This window comes from Xenopus tropicalis, chromosome 7, assembly GCF_000004195.4.
Source record: "Xenopus tropicalis strain Nigerian chromosome 7, UCB_Xtro_10.0, whole genome shotgun sequence".
NCBI lineage: Eukaryota > Metazoa > Chordata > Amphibia > Anura > Pipidae > Xenopus > Xenopus tropicalis.
Window position 1 is genome coordinate 123,119,899 of NC_030683.2, and position 25,773 is coordinate 123,145,671.

General features: G+C 42.4%; 1 protein-coding gene across 1 annotated transcript in view; it reads left to right on the top strand.

Annotated features, from left to right (window-relative positions):
* The first annotated feature begins 8,644 nt into the window (after window positions 1-8,644).
* The window catches only part of LOC101732706 (sialoadhesin-like), a 22,329-nt gene continuing 5,200 nt past the window's right edge, over window positions 8,645-25,773 (top strand). Inside the window, exons 1-9 of the mRNA XM_031906568.1 lie at window positions 8,645-8,852; window positions 11,142-11,199; window positions 12,657-12,763; window positions 14,485-14,841; window positions 16,327-16,620; window positions 18,453-18,722; window positions 19,303-19,563; window positions 22,060-22,156; window positions 24,564-24,624. Coding sequence (XP_031762428.1) covers window positions 8,645-8,852; window positions 11,142-11,199; window positions 12,657-12,763; window positions 14,485-14,841; window positions 16,327-16,620; window positions 18,453-18,722; window positions 19,303-19,563; window positions 22,060-22,156; window positions 24,564-24,624 — 1,713 coding nt within the window. The remainder of the gene's footprint in view (window positions 8,853-11,141; window positions 11,200-12,656; window positions 12,764-14,484; window positions 14,842-16,326; window positions 16,621-18,452; window positions 18,723-19,302; window positions 19,564-22,059; window positions 22,157-24,563; window positions 24,625-25,773) is intronic.

Consider the following 25,773-nt stretch of genomic DNA (forward strand, 5'->3'; position numbering starts at 1 on the left):
TTTGTTCTGACTATGTCTCCAAGCTTTCTAGGTTCCCTTCAAAATATAGCAGTGCAAATCCAATATCCCAACCTAAATATAATGCTTGATAGGAAGCTGCAGTGTTTACTGCCCAATAAAGCCCTATGGGATCCCACATACAAGTACTGCCCATGGATTTTGACCTGTACGTGTGTATGGGACTCCTCTCCCTTTATAAATTCATTCTGCAACTGAACCAAAGATTATGTGAGGGAGGAAACACTAACACAGCTCAGCATTTGGGATCATTACACAACTAGGGATTCACTATATTCAGGATTCAGCTAAAGTCCAGCTCCGGGATCAAAGTGCCAGAGGAGGGTTTAGGTTCTTAGTAAGCAGATAGAGAGGACGGTGATTGGTTGGCTTGTACACATGCATAATAGTGAAGAGGCAGAGATTAGAACAATAAGGCAGAGGAAGGATATTGTGAGTTGATCCCTAAGCTTTTACTGACATACACTGTACTGTAGGCATTCCTGAGAAAGCATCTTTAACCACTTCTCATGTTCTTCACACATTAACCGCACTGATGTGCAAGAGGAATTATCTTTATTTCAACTATTTGCCATAAAATACATAAAGGAGTTCATTGCAGACAAGAAGTCATACCATGCAGTACACTGAATATACTGTCTCATTGTATAGTGTTGTTGTTAAGCACTGCCCCAGTAGCTTGCAATCTAATTTCCATTCCTCAGGCACATAAACTAGGGCTGATTGTGCTTCTATTAGAAGCCATTTAGTTGCTGCTTCTCCTTATACACAGACAGAGAAGTGCTGCTTTCCTTATTAACAGAATGTCTGTTTATAAACCAAACAAGTTATAGTGATACTGATAGAGAGAGTAGACAAGTGACTCAGGATTGAAAGTGTTAAATGTTCTGGGTGAATCAGTGCATTTGTATGTGTTTTTCATGCTTCTTACTCAAGAGAACTTCTTAGATAACAGATCACCCGGTGTAGGCACATTTTGGACTAATTCCTTGTGAAGTTATCTAACAATGATCTAAATGTGGTAAAAACATAACAGCATCGAAAATGTGCCAGATCTAAATCATATAGTTACATAGTTAGGTTGGGTTGGAAAAAGTCCATTAGGTTCAGCGCCTGCAACCAAACCCAGTGCTCATATATACACACTTGCACCGACCTATCTATACACTCACATACATAAACTATATATACAACCAGTAATACTAACTGTAGATATTAGTATCACAATAGCCTTGGGTATTCTGCTTGTTCAAAAACTCATCCAGGCCCCTCTTATAGGCATTAACAGAGTCTGCCATTACCCCATCACTAGGAAGGGCATTCCCCAACCCCACTGCCCTCACCGTGAGGAACCCCCTACCCAACATCCCCCGGCAGGGCATTCCCCAACCCCCTCACTGCCCTCACCGTGAGGAACCCCCTACCCAACATTCCCCGGCAGGGCATTCCCCAACCCCCTCACTGCCCTCACCGTGAGGAACCCCCTACCCAACATCCCCCGGCAGGGCATTCCCCAACCCCCTCACTGCCCTCACCGTGAGGAACCCTCTACCCAACATCCCCCGGCAGGGCATTCCCCAACCTCACTGCCCTCACCGTGAGGAACCCCCTACCCAACATCCCCCGGCAGGGCATTCCCCAACCTCACTGCCCTCACTGTGAGGAACCCCCCTACCCAACATCCCCCGGCAGGGCATTCCCCAACCCCCTCACTGCCCTCACCGTGAGGAACCCCCTACCCAACATTCCCCGGCAGGGCATTCCCCAACCCCCTCACTGCCCTCACCGTGAGGAACCCCCTACCCAACATCCCCCGGCAGGGCATTCCCCAACCCCCTCACTGCCCTCACCGTGAGGAACCCTCTACCCAACATCCCCCGGCAGGGCATTCCCCAACCTCACTGCCCTCACCGTGAGGAACCCCCTACCCAACATCCCCCGGCAGGGCCTGTAAGTTTGACATCCGTGGTGGGCAAGTTATTTGAAGGCTTGTTAAGGGATCACATTCAAAATTATGTAGTGGAGAATGGCATTATGAGCAGTAATCAGCATGGCTTTATGAAGGACAGGTCATGTCAGACCAATTTAATTGCTTTTTATGATGAGGTAAGTAAGAAGCTGGACAGTGGGGATGCAGTAGATATAATCTATTTGGATTTTGCGAAAGCATTTGATACCGTTCCCCACAAACGACTGCTTTCTAAGCTAAGGTCTATTGGTCTTAGTGAAGCCGTTTGCACATGGATAGAAAACTGGCTACAGGATCGGGTACAGAGGGTGGTTGTTAATGGTACATTCTCTACTTGGAATAAGGTCCTCAGTGGGGTCCCTCAGGGTTCTGTACTGGGTCCACTTTTGTTTAATTTGTTCATAAATGACTTAGGGGAGGGTATTATGAGTAATGTATCAGTGTTTGCAGATGACACAAAACTCTGCAGACCAGTCAGTTCTATCCAGGATGTGACATCCCTGCAGCAGGATCTTGACCAACTGGCAATCTGGGCAGCTAAGTGGCAGATGAGATTTAATGTGGATAAATGTAAGGTCATGCACCTGGGATGTAAAAATATGCAAGCCCCGTATACCCTTAATGGGACTGCACTAGGCAAATCCATAATGGAGAAGGACCTTGGAGTCCTTGTAGATAATAAACTTGGCTGTAGCAAGCAATGCCAGGCAGCAGCTGCAAGGGCAAACAAGGTTTTGAGCTGTATTAAAAGGGGTATAGATTCACGGGAGGAGGGGGTTATTCTTCCCCTTTACAGAGCGCTGGTAAGGCCTCATCTAGAATATGCTGTTCAGTTTTGGTCTCCAGTGCTCAAACGGGACATTACTGAGTTAGAGAGGGTCCAGAGAAGGGCAACTAAGCTGGTAAAGGGTATGGAAAGTTTCAGTTATGAAGAAAGACTGGCCAAGTTGGGTCTGTTTACACTGGAGAAGAGGCGCTTAAGAGGTGACATGATAACTATGTATAAATATATAAGGGGATCATATAATAACCTCTCTAATGTTTTATTTACCAGTAGGTCCTTCCAACGGACACGAGGGCACCCACTCCGTTTAGAAGAAGGGAGGTTCCATTTAAACATTCGGAAAGGATTTTTTACAGTGAGAGCTGTGAAGTTGTGGAATTCCCTCCCCGAATCAGTCGTGCTGGCTGATACATTATATAGCTTTAAGAAGGGGCTGGATGGATTCTTAGCAAGTGAGGGAATACAGGGTTATGGGAGATAGCTCTTAGTACTAGTTGATCCAGGGACTGGTCCGATTGCCATCTTGGAGTCAGGAAGGAATTTTTTCCCCTCTGTGGCAAATTAGAGAGGCTTCAGATGGGGTTTTTTGCCTTCCTCTGGATCAACTAGTAGTTAGGCAGGTTATATATAGGCATTATGGTTGAACTTGATGGACGTATGTCTTTTTTCAACCCAACTTACTATGTTACTATGTAACCCCCTCACTGCCCTCACCGTGAGGAACCCTCTACCCAACATCCCCCGGCAGGGCATTCCCCAACCTCACTGCCCTCACCGTGAGGAACCCCCTACCCAACATCCCCCGGCAGGGCATTCCCCAACCTCACTGCCCTCACCGTGAGGAACCCCCTACCCAACATCCCCCGGCAGGGCATTCCCCAACCCCCTCACTGCCCTCACCGTGAGGAACCCCCTACCCAACATCCCCCGGCAGGGCATTCCCCAACCCCCTCACTGCCCTCACCGTGAGGAACCCCCTACCCAACATCCCCCGGCAGGGCATTCCCCAACCTCACTGCCCTCACCGTGAGGAACCCCCTACCCAACATCCCCCGGCAGGGCATTCCCCAACCCCCTCAATGCCCCCACCATGAGGAACCCCCTACGCTACTTCAAATGGAAGCTCCATTCCTCTAATCTAAAGGGGGGGCCACTGGTGCGCTGATTGTTTTTATGGGAAAAAAGAACCCCCCCATCTGCCTATAATCCCCTCTAATGTACTTGTACAGAGTTATCATGTCCCCTCGCAAGATCTTTTACTCATAAAACCATGGGAAAAAACCACAGTATTGTGATTTGCAGTGTACTCAAGTATCTTATCCCTTATTACACTTCCAAAAGCTTTCCTACCACTGAGGTCAAACTAACAGACCTATAGTTTCAGGCTGACAACGCTATCACTTTTTAAATAAGCCCTATAATAGTAATGCTCCAGGCCTTAGTAAGCAAACTATGTCCTAAACAGGCAGTGTACAGCAGGCAGAGTATGGCACACACAGGCAGCATAGGGCAGGCAGAGTATAGCACACACAGGCAGCATAGGGCAGGCAGAGTATGGCACACACAGGCAGGGTAGGGCAGGCAGAGTATGGCACACAGAGGCAGGGTAGGGCAGGCAGAGTATGGCACACACAGGCAGGGTAGGGCAGGCAGAGTATGGCACACACAGGCAGCATAGGGCAGGCAGAGTATGGCACACACAGGCAGCATAGAGCAGGCAGAGTATGCCACACACAGGCAGCATAGGAATGCAGAGTATGGCACACACAGGCAGCATAGGGCAGGCAGATTATGGCACACACAGGCAGCATAGAGCGGGCAGAGTATGCCACACACAGGCAGCGTAGGGAATGCAGAGTATGGCACACAGGCAGCATAGGGAATGCAGACTATGGCACACACAGGCAGCATAGGGCAGGCAGATTATGGCACACACAGGCAGCATAGAGCGGGCAGAGTATGCCACACACAGGCAGCATAGGAAATGCAGAGTATGGCACACAGGCAGCATAGGGAATGCAGACTATGGAATACACAGGCAGCATAGAGCAGGCATAGTATGGCACACACAGACAGCATAGGGCGGGCAGAGTATGGCACACACAGACAGCATAGGAGGGGCAGAGTATGGCACACACAGGCAGCATAGGGCGGGCAGAGTATGGCACACACAGGCAGCATAGGGCAGGCAGAGTATGACACACACAGGCAGCATAGGATAAAATATGGGACACACAGGCAGCATAGGGCAGGCAGAGTATTGCACACACAGGTAGCATAGGGCAGGCAGAGTATGGAACACACAGGCAGCATTGGGCAGGCAGAGTACAGGGGCTTGCAGGTGTGAACAATGCAGCTCCTTACATGTGTAAACAATACAAGGGCTTTCAGCTTTAATCTGAGGTGGAGCAATGCAGGAGTCAGTTAATTTGATACCTTTTTAAGCTTACACAAAGGTAAGCAGTCACAGCAGACAGACTTTAATGGGGGGGGGGGTGCAAGCACTGCCCTAGAGTATTATTAGTTCCAATAAGATGGGTTACAGCAGATAGGGCAAAGTTTAATGCAGTTATTTGGAAATATCTTTAGTTGTGACATTTCCTGCTTTTAACTGAGAAGTTCGGCAGGTTTCTACATTCTTTTTAGTGAAGTAAGCAACACAGTTCCCACTCTCTGCTATGGGAAATGTCTGATAGAAATAAACACAGACAGTTGGTTTTGCTAATTAGCATCAGACAAGATTCTCAAGTGAACTGCCAAGCAACGCAAATATTCCAAACTGTTAAATACTGGGGGGGATTTTGGCTGTTCACTACTTTACTGAGATCCTCACTTGTTCATATTATTCTGTCTCTAACCCACACTCAGTTGTACAGAATAATAATTTCATTTTACAGTCGAGTGTCGTTAAGTATTTACTGATGGAATACACTTTACTTTCTCATTTTGCTATTATTGTGGTGCATATGCATTCCCACATTTTACATGGCAGGATGAGCTAGAAATCATCTTATAGTAAATAATATCAACTTAATTGTAAGCTCTTTGGGGCAGAGACCTCGTTCCTACTGTGTCTCATACCACGCGGCACGTAATCTCTGTATATTTATACTTATCTGTTTTATTATAATTCTTCTCCTCCCTGTTTGTACTTTCCCACTTTTGTGACACTGTGCTGCTACCTGCTGAGATCAAGTGGCGCTAACAGGATCCTGAGCCCCGCTTACTATGGGGAACAGATGTTGCTGTACTATTTGGCGTGCCTCCACCCAGGATAGGGACAGACTGAACTGCAACTCCCCTCCTGAGAACTTGATATTGTACTTATACTTGGGGACTCCCAGCATTCCTGGCACCTTGCCCCCTCCCTTTGGGGTAGATTCTTACCAGGCAGAGTGGATCCTCAGGGTATGCAGAGACCAGGACACTGGATGAATGCTTAACCAGTGGAACTTGTTTATTAGCACAAATGTATCAGACGGCATATCACACAGGAGCAATGTTACAGTCAGGTTACACTCCCTCTTCCTTAAGAGACCCTCTCTCCACGAGATACTAGCAGTACTCCCCGCCAAATTATTCTCTTTAGGGGTTCCCTCCGGTACTTCGCGCCAGAAGACCCTCTCTAGGGCTCTCCCCGGTACTACACGCCAAGCGGACACCCCCCTTGAGAACTCACTCCGGTACTTACACTCAGATACCCCTGGATTAGGCAAATCTCCTATACTTAGCACTTTGTTCCCTGAATCCAGCTATGAGTGCTGGTGGATGTTAATCCAGTAATTCTCCTGTTGGGGCCAAGCTGCCCGACTAGCTTGCCTATCTTCCACTCCTAGAGCGGACTATAATCACACAACTCTCTGTCTAACACCGGCCTGTTATTAACCTCTATAGCAAGAGGGGTCCCAGGCAGGAAGACCTGGCAGCACATGATTGCATACCCTTATATACTAAATGTACCACCCTGTGGCCATAACCCGAACTGTAGGGAAGCTAACTCCCACTTAACTGTTTAAGTACCAAACCATCCCAAGGTGTCCCATTACCGAGCACTACCCTCCCTTGGGGTCTAACTTGGGGGTAACCATCCTAGGGACCCAATTTTGGAGATCCCTACATAAGATTATTGGGGGCAGAACAGCCCTATTGGTTAAATGATTCCCTTTTCTCTGTAATAATAAAACAGTACCTGTACTTGATCCCAACTAAGATATAATTACCCCTTATTGGGGCAGAACAGCCCTATTGGGTTTATTTCATGGTTAAATGATTCCCTTTTCTCTGTAATAATAAAACAGTACCTGTACTTGATCCCAACTAAGATATAATTACCCCTTATTGGGGGCAGAACAGCCCTATTGGGTTTATTTAATGGTTAAATGATTCCCTTTTCTCTGTAATAATAAAACAGTACCTGTACTTGATCCCAACTAAGATATAATTACCCCTTATTGGGGCAGAACAGCCCTATTGGGTTTATTTAATGGTTAAATGATTCCCTTTTCTCTGTAATAATAAAACAGTACCTGTACTTGATCCCAACTAAGATATAATTACCCCTTATTGGGGGCAGAACAGCCCTATTGGGTTTATTTAATGGTTAAATGATTCCCTTTTCTCTGTAATAATAAAACAGTACCTGTACTTGATCCCAACTAAGATATAATTACCCCTTATTGGGGCAGAACAGCCCTATTGGGTTTATTTAATGGTTAAATGATTCCCTTTTCTCTGTAATAATAAAACAGTACCTGTACTTGATCCCAACTAAGATATAATTACCCCTTATTGGGGGCAGAACAGCCCTATTGGGTTTATTTAATGGTTAAATGATTCCCTTTTCTCTGTAATAATAAAACAGTACCTGTACTTGATCCCAACTAAGATATAATTACCCCTTATTGGGGCAGAACAGCCCTATTGGGTTTATTTAATGGTTAAATGATTCCCTTTTCTCTGTAATAATAAAACAGTACCTGTACTTGATCCCAACTAAGATATAATTACCCCTTATTGGGGGCAGAACAGCCCTATTGGGTTTATTTAATGGTTAAATGATTCCCTTTTCTCTGTAATAATAAAACAGTACCTGTACTTGATCCCAACTAAGATATAATTACCCCTTATTGGGGCAGAACAGCCCTATTGGGTTTATTTAATGGTTAAATGATTCCCTTTTCTCTGTAATAATAAAACAGTACCTGTACTTGATCCCAACTAAGATATAATTACCCCTTATTGGGGGCAGAACAGCCCTATTGGGTTTATTTAATGGTTAAATGATTCCCTTTTCTCTGTAATAATAAAACAGTAAGTAAAACAACTAAGATATAATTGATCGTTATTGGAGGCAAAAGAAGCCTATTGAGTTTATTTAATGTTTAAATGTTTTTAAGCAGACTTAAGTTATGGAGATCCAAATTACAGAAAGATCCCTTATCCGGAAAACCCCTGGTCCCGAGCATTCCGGATAACAGGTCCCATACCTGTACAGCACTGCATATCCTTGTCGCACTTAAGTGCTTAACCTAACCAGGCATAAATGCAAATTGGCAAATATCAATGAAAAAGTGGGTCATCCTGATTCCAGACATCAGCCCATTTATTGTTAAATGAGTCCACAAAAGCCTAAGTAGTCAATGTCCACCCATGTAGGTAACTTTCCCTCTGCAGACTTTGGCTTATTTAGAATCCATCAGCATCAGAATCTCATTCTGTTTGGTGCCAAAATGTGCACCAAACAGACATGTTGAAGTCCACTACTGTATACTCTGTACACATATGATTGTGTTCCTTCTTACTCTGGAAATAAAATCATTAAGTTCGCAGATGATACTACGGTGATCGGACTGATCTCGGGAAAAGAGAGTGAGATGGACTACAGGGATGAGGTTGAGCGGCTATCGGAGTGGTGCAGAACTAACAACTTGCTCCTAAATACTGCGAAAACAAAGGAACTGGTTGTCGATTTTAGGAGAAATAAGACCGACATTGAGCCACTCATGATTGATGGAACGAATGTGGAGAGGGTTTCGGTGTTTAAATTCCTAGGAATGGAGTTGGAGGATGATCTGACTTGGAGTGCAAACATCAAGGGGCTGTTAAAGAAAGCGCAGCAGAGGCTGTACTTTCTGAGGATTTTAAGGAAAAACCATCTTCCTAAAAATCTGCTTCTTGCATTCTATCATTGTTCCATTGAAAGCATACTTACATATGGATTATGTGTGTGGTTTGGTGGCTGCACTTCTAAAGATGCAAAAGCACTAAATAGGGTTGTTAGGTCGGCAGAGGAAATAATTGATTGTTCGCTCCCCACCCTGGAACACATTTACAGCTCTCGCTGCCGGAAAAAAGCTATGGACATTATACATGATCCAACCCATCCTGGCCACTGTCTCTTCCAGCTTTTGCCATCGGGGAAGAGATATAGAGTCTTGAAAGCTAGAACAAATAGGATGAGAAATAGCTTCTATTCAAAAGCAATTATGGCCCTAAATATGAAAGACTGATGTATTGCCGGTATTGCTGCTAAATGCTTTTCGCTTTGAGTTGTCCCTTTTTTTGCTTCTGTAAATCTCGTTGTTCTCGTAACAATGACAATAAAGATATTCTATTCTATATTCTATTGAATGTCGATTATTGTTGCACTTATGAAAATCAATTCAGGGTGAGAGAGAAGTGATTCAATTTTTTGCAGGGAGCAGAAAGACAACAGGAACATTCTCTTAATCCTACACATGGGAACTGGTGCATCAGGTAAAAGTCCCCACCTCAGCTGTGCACTTTGGTTCCCTCTGCGGGAGCAGGAAGTGTTCCTGGAAAATGCAGTTTTGCAGGAAAGAAAATATAAGTGCTGGACTTGTTCTATTGGTCTATTGCTTAATAATAATATATAATATATTTCTTCTGTGGCCCTTTAGTGAAATCCTAGTAGATCATCTTTAATAAGACAAACTCCTAGGTTACAGAAGCCTAGGTTTGCCACCTTTTTCTTGGCCCCTTACTGAATTGAGGTTGGACCGGACATGGGCGGGGTTATGATGCTGAGGGGGTGGAGCCATGATGCAGAGGGGGTAAAGCTTTTAAACTATTGGGAAACAGTTAGGAGCTGCAGGGTGGAAGAGGGAATGGGCAGGATGGAGGAGGAGAGGGGGCAGAATATTAAGGATTACAAATTTACCAGCAGTACATTGCTGGTAAATTTCTAATACGGGCAATAGCCCTGGCTGTTATTTTATTGGTTAGGCCAATAGTGAAATAGTGGCCAGGTAACAATCCTACATAAGACTGATACTTTTCATACTCAGGGACTTTCATTCAGGACCGGCACTAGGGGTAAGCAAAAGAGGCATTAGCCTAGGGTGCAACAGTGGGCAAGCAGGTATCTCTTCTTTCACCTACCCCTTGTTCCAAGGCCCTTTCCCCCCCCCCCCACTGCATCACCCCGCCTCCAGCGGCCCTGGCAACCCCGCCCCCATCTGCGGCACACACAGGGGGTTGGGCAAAGCCAAACGGGTTCCCAAGATGCCCAGCCGGCTTAGCCCGGCACTGCTTTTATTCTTTTGCACTCTTCTATCAGCAATACGAGCAGCAGGAAATTATTTAAGTTCATGACTTTTAAGAGACATGGGACATCCCAAACGTAGTCCTAAATTGTAATTATTTCAAATATCTTCTATTCCTCTCACCCCCATAAATTACAGGTTACAATTTTTTGCTGTAGATTTACCTGATGATTATTTCCCAATATGGCCCAGATTAGTGCATTTTTTTCAGTAAATGCGATTTTATTCCCCCTGAAAATGCCATTTTTGTATGATTGTTGATAAATGTGCCCCATACTGTACTTTTATTGAAGGATAATAAGTAAGTTTCAGCTGTATTGCCCCTGCATTTTACTACCTGAGACAAGACAATGGGGACAGATTAATAAAAATGGCAGAAAAACAATTATTATTTTCAAATTATTTTTTCCTGAGTGAAATGATGTTACTAATACTTTCCCACAGACTTGCATTGGGATACATTTCCCACAGTATAGAGACATCTTGTGACTTTTCCCCTTGGCCGAGAGATTGCAGCAGAGTTTCTGAGCCCATAAGAAGAAATACTTTGTGGGAAAAATGGGGCGAGTGGGGAAATGCTAAATGGGTTAGAGCGTTGCATTTTTTTCTAATATTCCAAAAAAAGTTTGGAAAAAAATGATTTTATGCCAAGTCTGTCACTGAGTTCTACTTTCTATATTAGAAAAGAGTAGGTGAGAGTAAAATCTATATACTGCCCGTCAGTGACAGGAAAGAGAAGTATTAGCACACAGGGCCACTACAGGAACTCTATGTTTGGGTGTGAGTGTGGTTACACACCATACAGTTTCTACTGTTTCCTTTTCCTTGCAGTGTGAGACACAACTGGGAATCGATGAAGAGCTGTAAGTACTCTGTCGCTATTTTGAATCATTCTGTATATAATATAATTCTGGATATAATCCAAACACCCCCATTGGGGTAAATTATATTGTAGCTTTACAGCTGAAGAGAGTTTGAGAAACAAGAGACTGCCCAGTAGCTGTACATGGGTTTTCAGAAGCAATTTTTTTACTTTTTACTGTATTTGTGTCAGGAGGATCTGTAGTCACAAATATAAAAGCCATAGGGTCATTTTAGACAGTGTGAGCACAATAATACAGGTCAGTTGCCAGGGGGCTTGTTATAAACTGTAAACAAATGTTACTGTGAAAGGTTATAAGGATATAATTTACAGTTTGGTCCCATAGGGAAATGATCAGACTGTATGTATTGTGTGTATATATATATATATACATACATACACGCAAAGACACATTCACGTTGTGCCGGCACTCAAGTTAAGGAGATTTGGGTTGAGCCTGAGTGCAGCAGGAACATTACACACAGACACACACAGTATGTAGGTAACTGCACTCACAGGGCTTATAAGTGAACGAAAAAGCCTATTATTGTGGAGATTAAAATTGGAAAAAAAGTGCAAATGCAGCCCAGCGCAAGGAGTAGAGTGCAGCTTGCCCCAGGCACAACTGCTTGTTAGATGAGCACTAAGGGGGCACTTTTGGGCAGAGCCCTATTTATATATAGGCACCCGAGGGCCTGTGCCGAGGGCGGCAGCTTTTGGGGGATGTCCCTTGGGTGACTATATAAAACATTTTCTGTAAAAAAAATTAAAACTCACCCCAGCCAGAGATTTTCTGCTGAAAGGCGACACCGGAGTTGGAGGTGGGTAGGAGGGTTTCTCTGTGTGCCACAGTCAGTGTGACATCACTCGTATGGAAGTGATGTCACACATGGCTGGAAGTGACACCATGCACATGCTGCACACAATGTCACTTCTGCATCTGGGGGAGCATATCTGACGCTGCTCTGGGGCCCCTTGAAGCTCTGGCATTTGGATTCTGGGATCTGTTAATTACCCCTGTTGGGTTTGTTAATAAAGGCACATTTAATCTTTGATGCTAAGACATGTAAGTGTAGCAATATTTTGTTTATTTGTAATAAATGAAAGATGATAGATGATAATAGATAGATAGATGATAGATAGATAGATAGATAGATAGATAGATAGATAGATGAAAGATAGAACGAGTCTAGATAGATAGAAAGAGTCTAGATAGATAGAAAGATTATAGTTTCCAAAATATGCTAAAAAAATCATTCCTTTTTTAAAGAGACACTTCTCATTTTAGTTTCCTTTTTTGTTATAGTTTCCCTTTAGGTATTAATAATGCATACAGCTTCTGTTTTTCTTAAATGGACAATTATTATATGTTTTTACATTATATGTTAATAGATAAGACACTTTATTAAATATAACTGTGCATGAAAGATATAGATTTTTAATTCACTTTCTTTGTAGGATAAAACAGCTAAAGGCCAAGTTCTATAGAGAAGTGCGGCTGAACCTACAGATCATGGAGATTCACATTTCCTTACAGAGGATATTTCTGCTGGCTGCTATTCAAGGTAAAACCTTTATCCCACCATCCAGATAACGATCCAGAACCTGATTCATAGGATTAATGTAGTTGATACATCCGCCCCTAGTTGTGTTAAAAGGAGCTATATTCAGGCCACAAATTGTAAAAAGAAAATCTCACTGCACTTTATAGGGGACTGTAAAATGGAAGGGAGGTCTGTCTGCTGCTGTAACTAAAGGGATTGCGGCTGAGAAAAGTATAACTGATAAACTGGGCCCCTCGTTGTCTGTAGGTGTTGAAAAAACCTTAATAACACATGGAATACAATTCACCATTGAGAATACGACTGACCAATTCATTAATTATAAATTCAAGAAGTGACCAATGAGAATGCTGATTCCCAGCACTGTGTCAGGCCCCTTGCTGGTACCTTACATATAGAGATAATGATGGCATTTTTCCCGTCATTATATGGCACAGGAATCAGACATGGGGATAAAGGGACAGACTTGTTCAGTGCTGGTTTAATGCCCCTCCCTTTAAAGTTTATAGAGGTCTAGGGGGTGCAGAGGGACAGCTTTATGGTTGGCTTTAGTGTTTCATTATAGGGCAGCTATCAGCAAAAAATAGTTTCTCACACCAGAGGTGCGGGCATATAGAGCCTACACGCCGACTGGGGGAAACAATAAAATTTTGTGCAAATAATGCTTAGTTTCCCAGCTTGCTCATTAAGCAGCTCTCCAGGTAAGTAGACTATGAAGATTTTCATTCATCCAGGTCATGGTATATCTAGTATAAATAAATCTAAAGCAACTGGACTTGTTCAGTAATCATTGAAATGATTACTGAACAAGTCCAGTTGCTTTAGATTTATTTATACTAGGGGGCACATTTACTAATCCACGAACGTCCGAAAAGCGTCCGAATGCGTTTTTTTCGTAATGATCGGTATTTTGCGACTTTTTCGAGCGCTCAATATGAAAAAGTCGCGACAATTCGTAATGGCTATGAAAAAGTCGCGACAATTCATGAAAGGCATAATGGCTATGAAAAAGTTGCGACAATTCACGAAAGTCATAATGGCTATGAAAAAGTTGCGACAATTCACGAAATTTGTAATGGCTATGAAAAAGTCGCGACTATTTGCACAAGTCGTAACGGCTACGAAAAAGTCGCAAAAAATACAAAAAAGTCGCAAAATGTTCGTTTTCCAATCCGAATTTTTCCCATTCGGATTCGTGGATTAGTAAATCAGCCCCTAGATGTGAGTAAGTAGAGTTTTATGGTTATCCCAACAATATACTTACAAGTACACAGTGGGACGAAATATCGTCCTCCTGGATCAAAAAGGTGCAATACACAAGATATATACATAACTGTAATAACTATAATAAAATAAAGAATATACAATATAATGAATATATAATATAATATACAGCATAATGTGAAATGGTATACACAGTGAAAAAAAAGATCAACACAGAACTTTGCAACACAAAATCAGTGCAGTGATGAAATAAACAGTGCAGTACAAGAATAGTGCAATATTACAATATTTGGAGAGGGGTATGCAGCATTGTAAACATTGTGTTTTTTTGTTTGTTTTTTTTTCTTTTAGTTGTCCAATACAATAAATGTGCAATATGCAAGTTTGTGCATGAGATTTGTTCATTCCAGTTATTGGGGCTGTTACACTAAACTGTTCCTTTGTGAGTAGAAATCATTATCATTGCTGAGGTTGCACTAATGTTCCTGTGTGTTGCTCAGGTTGGTTCCCAGGCTCAGAGTCTCAAGATAACTCAGTTCTCCTCCCGGAGTCCATCCCAGCACTGAGGGGATCCTGTGTGGAGATCCCCTGCACATTCCCCAGGGTGCCTGCAGGCTTCCAACTGATTTGGTACAGGGATGAAACTGGAACTGACCCCATAATCTTTAATAACAAAAATCCATCCAATATACATGGAGCATTCAGAGGCCGAACGTTCCTGATGGGGAAGGAATCAAACAGCTGCTCCCTGAGGATTGATGATGTGAGAGACAGTGAAACGTATTATCCCTGTATAAATGGGAATATTAACTGTAATCTGATCAGAGGATTTAATAAAGTCTGGGTTCAGGTCTCAGGTAAGGTACCCAATGGGAAAATAACAGAATTTACACTCACAGCTAGAACTCTCACATAATAAACAGAAACAGTAATGTGTGAGGGGGGGATAATCACCCTTAGTTGCTCCTGTCTAGCAGTGTTTAAAGGCAAATGAAACATTAAAATGTCCCACTCCCTGCTGTAAGAAAAATGTCTGGGGACCTTTTACACATGTGCACACAAGTTTTAAAGGGGAAGACAAACAGACTTTGTGTGGAAATACATTACTCAGCTCATTCAGCAAAGTGCAGTTTCAAGCACAATCGCCAAGTTTTCTCCCACAATGATTTCATTTTTCCCAGAATGCCTGCACCAATTGATGAAGAGGGACCCTGGAGCTACTGTCAGGATGCTGCACCCTTCATGCCCAGTGTCAGTAGGCGCAGCACCCTTGCACCTTAAGAATCGGGCGCAGATGCCACTAATTAGAGAAGCATAATATGTGTAAATCTACCTGCTAACTTTGTCAAGAGTCTGACTTTGGTAGGTTCTTTTGCCCATAGCAACCTAATTTGGGTTAAAGAGATTGTTCACCTTTACATTAACTTTCAGAATGACACAGACATAGACATTTATATTTAGAGACAGTTTGCAATTGGTTTATATATTTTGTGGTTTTTAAGTTATTTAGCTTTTTACTTAGCAGCTCTCCAGTTTGGAAATTGAGCAGCTATCTGGTTGCTAGGGTTTTGTTTTTCTTAGCAGTGGCTTGAAGGAGATACTGTGATAGTAATAGGAGAGGGCCTGAACATTCAAGCAGTTCACCCAGTTCAAGGGGAACTTAATCCCCTCATTGTTTTCCGTTTCACCCAGTTCAAGGGGAAGTTAATCCCCTCATTGTTTTCAGTTTCACCAACACATTATTGTTCAACAACACATTATTGTTTTCCAATAATGAGCGCCAATGCTTCTAACATGGCTGCTGGAGCACTTCCTGTTTGGGAAACATAAAGAGGATTCATGGAAACGAAGTCCGCTTAAACTCGAATTTCTTCGCTTTTTAACAATGCTTTCAACTCGAAAAAAATTGGAATTTTTCAATGTAAACTGCAATGATCAACTTCAATTCGAATTTATACTATGTCGCGATTATACGACTTTCAAAGCCAGAAATAACAAATTTGAGTAAATGTGCCCCTATCTTTCCTGTTCCCTTAGCTGACGAGTGAACCTGGTGGGTGCAGTGACACCCTCTGCAAATTGTGAGGGGCATTTGGGGCACAATTACCCTTGTACTTGCCGTCAGTGCCAGCTCAGTTTTTCAGCCATTTTAGAGCTTTGTATGTGCATAAATGAAGTTACAGATACCCCCGCCCTTACACAGAGAGTGCCCCCTACAGTGAGGGAACATTGGTACAGTCTAAATCAGTTGTGCCACAGATTATTCCTGTTCATTCTTTATATCACACACACGTCTGTATCTGTACATATAAATGCAGGAATGTGTATATAATTTCTCCCAGATACCCCAGAGAAACCAGTACTAACGCTGCCCCCCAGTCTGACTGAAGGTACCCCTGCCCGTATCACCTGCTCTGTGCGACACACCTGTACCCACAATCCCCCTGAGCTCCGGTGGAACAAAGTCGGCTTTGATAGAACATTGCAGAGGGAATACCTTGAGGGAGGAGTCTGGAGATTTGTACATGAAATGGATTATATTCCCACCTATCAGGATCACGGCTCTCCCATTGTATGTGAATCTATATATCGCTCAGGGCAAGTCTCACAGGAAACAGCCACCTTAGATATCACATGTAAGTATCACTTACTTTTATATTTCAGCACATTATTATGTATAAGTTTTGTGTATTTTTAATGTTCCGTGTTGCTGCTTATTATTACAGCCTTCCATGGTTATTATACATTCTGCTGCAATCATCCCTAAACCTTCCTGTACTGAAAATGTCATTGGTGGAACCCAGGTAGATAAAAAGCTCCAAGCGAACCAACCCAAAGGGTCTCTCACTTACAGGACATGTAGAACCATAGTCTATAGCATGGCCTATGGGTCTGCCTATTAAAATACTGTAATGTGAAGTTGCAAGAACTACTGTATAATGAATTGTGAGGCAGACTTCCTTCTAGATTAATGCATGGGCCATCACAAACCTATATAGGAGGTTCTATAATGCCTGATGTTAATAGAGATTGTGCTTTATAAAGTATTTTCAAGTACTGTTTCTATATCTTTGATTTTATCTCTTCATGACCAATAAAGAATGTTGGGATAGTTTACTCTTTACGAGCCATATTTTTTAGCATGTAGGACTTTTTTTTTTTTTTTTGGAAATAAATAGTCCCTTTATTTCACCCAGCACTGTCAGCGGAAGCTCTCTGCACCTCTGATATAGTTAATAAAAGAGTTGAAGCTGACTGTGAATGTGTCACTGGAAGTGTCAGCATCTGGGCAAGGCATATCTAGAACCCTGCAGTTTTGGTTAAACCCAACCCAAGGAACTAGGGAAACATTATGGAACATTATGGGAAATGAAAACTTGGCTGGAGAGGAGCTGACTACTCCAATGTTGTTACAATGGAACATGTAGTCAGTGTACTCTGCAACTTACTCACATATGGTACAAGGCAGAATATGTAAGGGGTCCTGTACTCAATACCTGCCTTCAGAAGGTCTCTACATACAAGAAACCCTTAATATTCTACATATTTTTGCAGAATCTGAGATCTTTGATCTTCTATGGCATCCCATTGCGTGCCTTGTGAAGTCTACGTTATTGTTTCCACCAGTGTAAAAGAATAAAGGTCGGCTTGTCTTCCCATCATGGCTGTCCTCCATCTCTTCTGGTCTCCAGGCCTCACATGCTGCCCCCCTGTCACTTCAGATGCTTTTCCTCGATGTTGTTCCCTCTCTTTCTCCTGTCCAGTCTACCTTTATACCCCTTTTCAGCCACTGCCCCCACATACCAACTAATCAGATGAGGTTGATAAAAATCACACCTTGCCCATTGTTCAAAAAACCGTTGAGCGAGTTTCTTTCTTACATAAATGAGTTTTTATGGCTCCTGTGGCCAACATACTACCCAACTGGCCAGTTACTGTATTACTATCTAGGGATATTCTTTATATGACTGGCTTTGACTTATTTATTATTATTTATTATTGATATCTGTATTGATATCTGTTCCTGAAGTGAGCCTATTATACTGATCTTCAGGTGCCAATTGAGGAGGCCTATTTAGGCCTACTGTACATGTTTTTGCTGTGAAGAACAGAGTGTTTATGGGAACACCTACAGTGTATGAACCACCCATGTCCTGCCCCTTCCTATGCAGACACAAGTTGCTTCCCAATGGATAGAATTCAAGAACCAATGCAATCCTTGCACCCATGTATCTGATGCAACATTGTGTGCCATCAATCACTGTCATTTTGCAAAAAAAGTTGCATTGTGAGAAAAAAAAAACCAGGGTCATCTACATTTTTAATGCACAAATGTGTCTGTCTAATTATGTTTCCATATATTGCACACCGCCCTGCATTCATAAATGCACCTTTATATGTTTGGATACAGTCAACATGTTTACTAATAACTGATTATGAACTATAACGTTAAATTAATTTCTACTAGATCCTCCCAAACAAGTTACAGTTACTAAACTTGATGGAGAGAAGGAAATAAAAGAAGGAGAAGAAGTGACTTTACAATGTACCAGCGATGCCAACCCTCCCGCTAATAACTATACCTGGTACCGCATTAATAAAAAAGGAAAGGAGGAGCTAAAGGAACATGGGGAGGAGATAACTGTGACTATAAACTGGGAGAATGTGATGTTTTCCTGCTCTGCAAGGAACTGGCTGGGGAATAATGATTCTGCCATAATAGATCTGCGCCTGTTCTGTAAGTACTGAGCTTGTTTTGTAAGTGGTTTCTGTTTACTTTTGTCTTCCAATTTAAAGTTGAATACCGGGGAGGTTGCTGCCTCATTTCTTTAATATGTCACTATGAAAGCTGTGTGTCATGTACGGTAATTCCAACCCCCAGGGGAGTAACTTGGTTACTAACTAAGCCTGCTCTTCTGCCAATAAGAGCCATCTTTAGCTTTGGGCCTGGCCCTCAACAACTTGCACACCACCATGTTTTACCATAAGAAAATCATGAAAGTTCCACAGGGACAAGCAAGGACAGAACTAGTTCATCTAGAAATAGTCTGAAGGTACCAGTGGTGCATCTAGATACAAAGTCCAAATTGACTTTCCTGCTCAAATGGAGGTGACTAGGCTTAACCCAAAGGATGCAACATAACAACATAATATATATATATATATATATACTGTATATAGATAGATACTTTGTACATATTGGTTACTTGCAAAATGTTCATTGTTGTCAAGGACCCTTTAGCAATATGGATTGGGTAATGTGTGTATGGATTGGGTAATGTTTTTAAGAGGCTAAAAATAATCTATATTTGTCCCAGTTAATGCCAAAGTGGTCCAAATGGGAGGACAACAAGACACCAGAGAAGGAGAAGTCCTGGAACTTGAATGCGTCTTCTTACTGCCTAATTTGTCATCGACCCAGTACAGCTGGTATAGGAATAGAATCCCCTTGAACCAGGGGACACAAAGGACACTGAGAATATATGATATTAAGGAATCTGATTCTGGGAATTACAGCTGTAAGGTGCACACCCCAGATGGAAACTTCTCTTCCCTGTCACTTACTGTTACAATCACATGTGAGTATGCGGAATGCTTATGACTTATGGTGTGAAGAAAACTGTCTATGGAACAATAAACAGGCTGCCATTCAATAAAGAGATGCAATTGGCCTAGGGCAACAATGATACATAGTTTAAGTATCTGGATAACCTTGGTCAGATATTTATCTAAGCCAGCCATCTTTGGTCTGTAACTCTGCCTGCTGTATTCACTTTTCCCCCAAATTCATTTCCTTGACTTGAGGCTCTGATTGGCATTCCAACCTTTTACCCTGTGCCAGTCTGGGGCTCTGCAGCACACAAGGGGGGGCAGGCTAAATGAGCAAACATATGGGCAAACATGTTTAAGAGACTTTTGTTTCTCTTTCACTAACCTAAAATGAATTTAAGATACACTCTATAATCACTTGAGAGTATAGTTGCCACCTTTAGTTTCAATTCTTACTGCCTAGATGGGGGCGGATCCATGAAGGGGTGGGGAAAATGATGTTGGGGCAGAGTTGTGATGTAAATGGGGCAGGGAATGACATCAGTGGGACACAATCAAGGGGAAAGGATAGAAGGTCGGCCAGTGGTGGATCAGAGAGCGCAGGGGTGGATCAGAGAGCACATGGGTGGATCAGAGAGCGCAGGGGCGGATCAGAGAGCGCAGGGGTGGATCAGAGAGCGCAGGGGCGGATCAGAGAGCGCAGGGGCGGATCAGAGAGCGCAGGGGTGGATCAGAGAGCGCAGGGGCGGATCAGAGAGTGCAGGGGCGGATCAGAGAGCGCAGGGGCGGATCAGAGAGCACATGGGTGGATCAGAGAGCGCAGGGGCGGATCAGAGAGCACATGGGTGGATCAGAGAGCGCAGGGGCGGATCAGAGAGCGCAGGGGCGGATCAGAGAGCGCAGGGGCGGATCAGAGAGCGCAGGGGTGGATCAGAGAGCACAGGGGCGGATCAGAGAGCGCAGGGGTGGAGGACAATGTATTAATAATTTCTAGCAACTAAATTGGTGGAAATTTGTAGCACCGGCTCCAGCTGTGACCGTGGCAACTTTACTTTAGAGTCTGTATTGGCAAAGGAACTGTAACTGTGGGATTTATTGTGTTTCTCTCACACCTTGTAGGGCTTGGTGTTATATACATCTTAGTTTAGTATTTCAAATAAAATATTTATAAACACAACATTTAGCACTTTTCTAATTTACTATTATATGTCCTGATTATATATATATATATATATATATATATAAAATAGTCCATAGGGTGCACACCATTTGCAGTAACAAAACCTGGGTGCTAGTACCAAAAAAATGCACTGGAACAAGGACAGCACTCCTAGGATTTAAAGAATTGTGAGCAAAATGTAAATGCAAAAATAGAAAGGTTTATTACTCAACGTTTCGGTCTCACACAGAAACCTTCATCTGGAGTTTCTGTGTGAGACCGAAACGTTGAGTAATAAACCTTTCTATTGTTGCATTTACATTTTGCTCACAATTCTTTAAATCCTAGGAGTGCTGTCCTTGTTCCAGTATATATATATATATAAAATCCTACAGGTCAAAATTTATTAACGGTTATCAACAATATTAAAATGTCCCTGCCAGTCAGAAAAGTGTTTTAATGAATTGTTATATTTATTAATTAACATGATAAATGTGTCAGTTTGTCAGAAACCCTTTGACAGGCGCATCGTTGGGACTTTGCCCTGCCCCTTAACAACCTACCACACCACTCCCCTCTGTCCCTTGAATCCCAAATGAATTACACAGACACCAGTTTGGATGAAAAGGGCCGCAGAACATTTATTAACAATAGACTTTTAATTTAGAACATACCATAAGCAAATGGCATAACCTGAACATATGATAACATATCAAAACATAACATTAAATTATGGTAAACATATCATGAACATTTGATAAACCTAACTTGAAACGTTTGTATAACAAACAACCGCAACCATCCACTAACTGCACAACGCCACTCGCGCTGCCAGCTGCCATCCTAGCCCGGAACCACCTACTCCTCAAACACTTCACCTCCTGATACACCTCCTTACCCCTGAGGTGCCAGGCGTGACAACCACCAATAACTATGCAACCATTGGTTCCCGGACTCAACTACCCCGCCGTCAAAACTTCTATACTAACTCACCTGTGTAGGGAGGGAGGGTGGGGGTTTTCCTGCACTGCCTAAGATGGAAGTGAGCGGGAGAAAATCCAACCCCCCTATTTATACCCTTGCCTGCATCATTCAAACCCACCAATCCCTTACAGCTGGGCGTGGCTTAAATCCCCCTACGGCTCTGTCATGCCCCACGCTCCCTACACTTCATTACGGGTCACTGGTCACTTTCTGTACTGTAGTGTGTAATAGAGCCAAACATAAATAAATCTAACAGCATTGGCATTTACCAGGCAATGAGCATTGTGATTTCTCCCTGTATTCTCACACAAAAATTAAAATATTCTTATATTTTCAACATTATCATTACGGTATATTATATGTATTTTTTTTCTTTTGGCAGCACCCTGGTCTGGAGAGGAGCTGCCTATGATACTTGGAGGTGTAGCTGCTGTCATATTGATCATGCTTATAGGCCTTGTCCTGTATATCTTTGTTAGGTAAGTGTTTTAGATAAATAAATACAAATATACAGTAAACATTGGCAAATGTAGTCTCTGTAAACCTGTATGTTTGTTGTGTGGTACATTTTTATGCTTTTCATCTCTTGCCAAAATAAGCATTAATTGTTGTTTTTTGCCCAGTGAACATGAATGAAAACCTATATTGTCCTTTTGCCACTTCTCTTCATTCACAAGGCAGGCTGAAATCAATTAATAATGTGCTGCCTGGCAAACTCAGGTTAAAGGAACAGTAAAATATTGAAGTTTTTCAAAGTAAATGAAATTTAATGTACTGTCACCCTGTCCTGACAAGTTGTGTGCTTGCTACAGTAAAGGTGGCCTTACACGGGAAGATTCGCTCTTTGGCGAGGTCACCAAGTGAGCAGATCTTCTCAGGCGATAATGGGTTAATTGGATTGTTGGCCATACGGTCAAATGATCGAATTAGTACGGCAGGCATAGGCGCCATTGGATCGGGGATTGCATAGGTTTATTGATGCAGTCCCATAATCAATGGTGCCTATGTCTTCCCTAGGGCCAAACAATCAAGCCTGGTCCTTCCCCCCCCTTTTCTATCTCATCAACCCTGTCGATTCGGCACGTTGTTTGGGGGGATCTTTAACTCCAGTCTCTCCTTTTCTAACCACATTAACTCCACTGTCAAAACCTGTCACTTTTTCTTACGCAATATTGCCAAAATCCGTCCCTTTCTCTCTACCGCAACAGCTAAGCTGCTCATGCATGCTCTCATCCTATCCCAACTGGACTACTGCAACCTGCTACTAACTGGCCTCCCTAACTCCCATCTTTCCCCCCTACAGTCTATATTAAACACTGCTGCCAGAATTCTCCTCCTCTCATCCAGGAGAGTTCAGGCCCCTCCCCTGCTAAAGGCCTTATCGTGGCTTCCTATTAAACAAAGAATATCCTACAAACTTCTTCTACTAACCTTCAAAGCCCTCCATTCCTCTGCCCCTCACTACATCTCTTCCCTTGTGTCTCCGTACGTTCCTGGCCGACTCCTTCGTTCCTCGCAGAGCAATCATTTGGTTGCGCCCCCAACTACTACTGCGGTTTCCCGCCTTAAACCCTTCTGCCCTGCTGCCCCCTACATTGGGAATGCCCTCCCTGATTTCCTCCGGAGAGAATCCTCCCCCAGTCTTTTTAAAACTAAGGTTAAAGACTACCTTTTGGAGCACACGCCCAGCACCTGATCTGGGAACTGGCACTTATATTGTAATGTCACCCACTGTGACCTACAGCACTTATATTTGCCTATTTGTGTCTGTTAGTTACCCTCCCATATAGATTGTAAGCTCTCCGGGGCAGGGACCTCCATTCTCTTGTGTCCTCGACTCTTAACTTATTGCTGCTGTATTTATCTGTATTTATTGTTATACTTTGTATTTATCTAATATCTTAATACCCTGTTTGTATTAATGTATTCTACTGTACAGCGCTGCGTACATAAGTAGCGCTTTATAAATAAAGATATACATACATACATACAAATTATCCCAATATTGCCCACATTTAGATCCCACAGAAAATCAAACCTGCCCGATCAAGATCGGTCGGGTAGGCCGATTGTGGGTGCCCATACACATGCACATAAGCTGCTGAATCAGTCTGAAGGACCAGAATCAGCAGCTGAAATCCACCCCTGTATGGCCACCTTTACACTACTATAGTTTCAAGCTGGAAAAAAAGGAGAAAAGGCACAGGTTAAATAGCAGATAACAGATAAGTTCTGTAGAATACAATGGTGTTTTATCTGTTATGTACTATATAAACTACAGTAGAGTTTCTGATGCAAACACACCAGTTGTACCAGTGCAGGGCAACAGTATATTATTTTGTAATTACTTTTATACACTTAAATTTTTTAGAGTTACTGTTCCTTCCTAAAGGTTCCTCTTAATGTTCCTTTGATGAATGCTCTCTCTATATCAGGTCACTGGCTACGAACAGCAGCAGCTCTTCATTTTGCCCCCATCTACTGTCCTGTAGTGAGTGCTGGAGAAGAACCAGTGAGTCTTCTTTGCTAGGGTAGAAAGGGGAGGCCGGACTCTCGTTTTTATGGCTGTATCTGCAGAAGACTCAGAAGGTTTTAGCACCATGTAGAACTCTCTCATCGGTCCATGACCTTACCCGTAGAGTGTACTGAAACATGAGGTTGCAGATAATTGTTTATACTCATATAATCCTACTTCAATTTTGTCTATTCAAAATTGTTTTTATGGGAAGTGGTTCTCTAGAAGAAACTCTGATGAAGATCTTAGAACTAGCCTCAAACTAGCCGGCAAGAAAGTGGCATACAAACATGTCCCTACACCCTACATTTGTTCAAGGCAAACGTTCCAGATCATGGATATTCCTAACACCGACTCTTTACTTTCACTAGGTCAAGAAAATCACAGAAATCAGCTACTTCGGGAAAAAGAAGAGCAGAGACAGTTGTCCAGGTGCGACCAACAACCATTTATCATTAGCTGGACTCCAACAAACTGTCATTTTAAAACTGCTAATTGCACAGCCACTTTTTCAGAATATGGATAAAATACATATTTTTTAAATGTGACAAATGTGCATATATTTAGAATACTCCTCATAGGATTCCCTGGTATTTTCTGACTGAAATAGACTTTAGTATTTGCCTTACCCTTGATCTCACCTTCACATCTTCCAAATTAAAAAAAAAAAAAAAGAACATAATTGGAGATAAATATATATACTCTTTGGTATGTTGCTGTCATAAAGTACCGCATAACTGTCCTTGGAATGTATAGAAAAGTACATAGCAACATAGTAAGTTATGTTGAAAAAAGACATACGTCCATCACGTTCAACCATAATGCCTATATATAACCTGCCTAACTACTAGTTGCCCCAGAGGAAGGCAAAAACCCCATCTGAAGCCTCTCTAATTTGCCCCAGAGGGGAAAAAATTCCTTCATGACTCTAAGATGGAGTCTCGGCGACATTTATATCATGCCAAATTATTATTATACAGATTTGTACAAAAAATTTGGCGATGATGAAATGCAGAATAATTCACATTTTTAAAAATTATTTCCTTTCTCTTTGTAATAATAAAACAGTACCTGTACTTGATCCCAACTAAGATATAATTACCCCTTATTGGGGGCAGAACAGCCCTATTGGGTTTATTTCATGGTTAAATGATTCCCTTTTCTCTGTAATAATAAAACAGTACCTGTACTTGATCCCAACTAAGATATAATTACCCCTTATTGGGGGCAGAACAGCCCTATTGGGTTTATTTAATGGTTAAATGATTCCCTTTTCTCTGTAATAATAAAATAGTACCTGTACTTGATCCCAACTAAGATATAATTACCCCTTATTGGGGCAGAACAGCCCTATTGGGTTTATTTAATGGTTAAATGATTCCCTTTTCTCTGTAATAATAAAACAGTACCTGTACTTGATCCCAACTAAGATATAATTACCCCTTATTGGGGCAGAACAGCCCTATTGGGTTTATTTCATGGTTAAATGATTCCCTTTTCTCTGTAATAATAAAACAGTACCTGTACTTGATCCCAACTAAGATATAATTACCCCTTATTGGGGGCAGAACAGCCCTATTG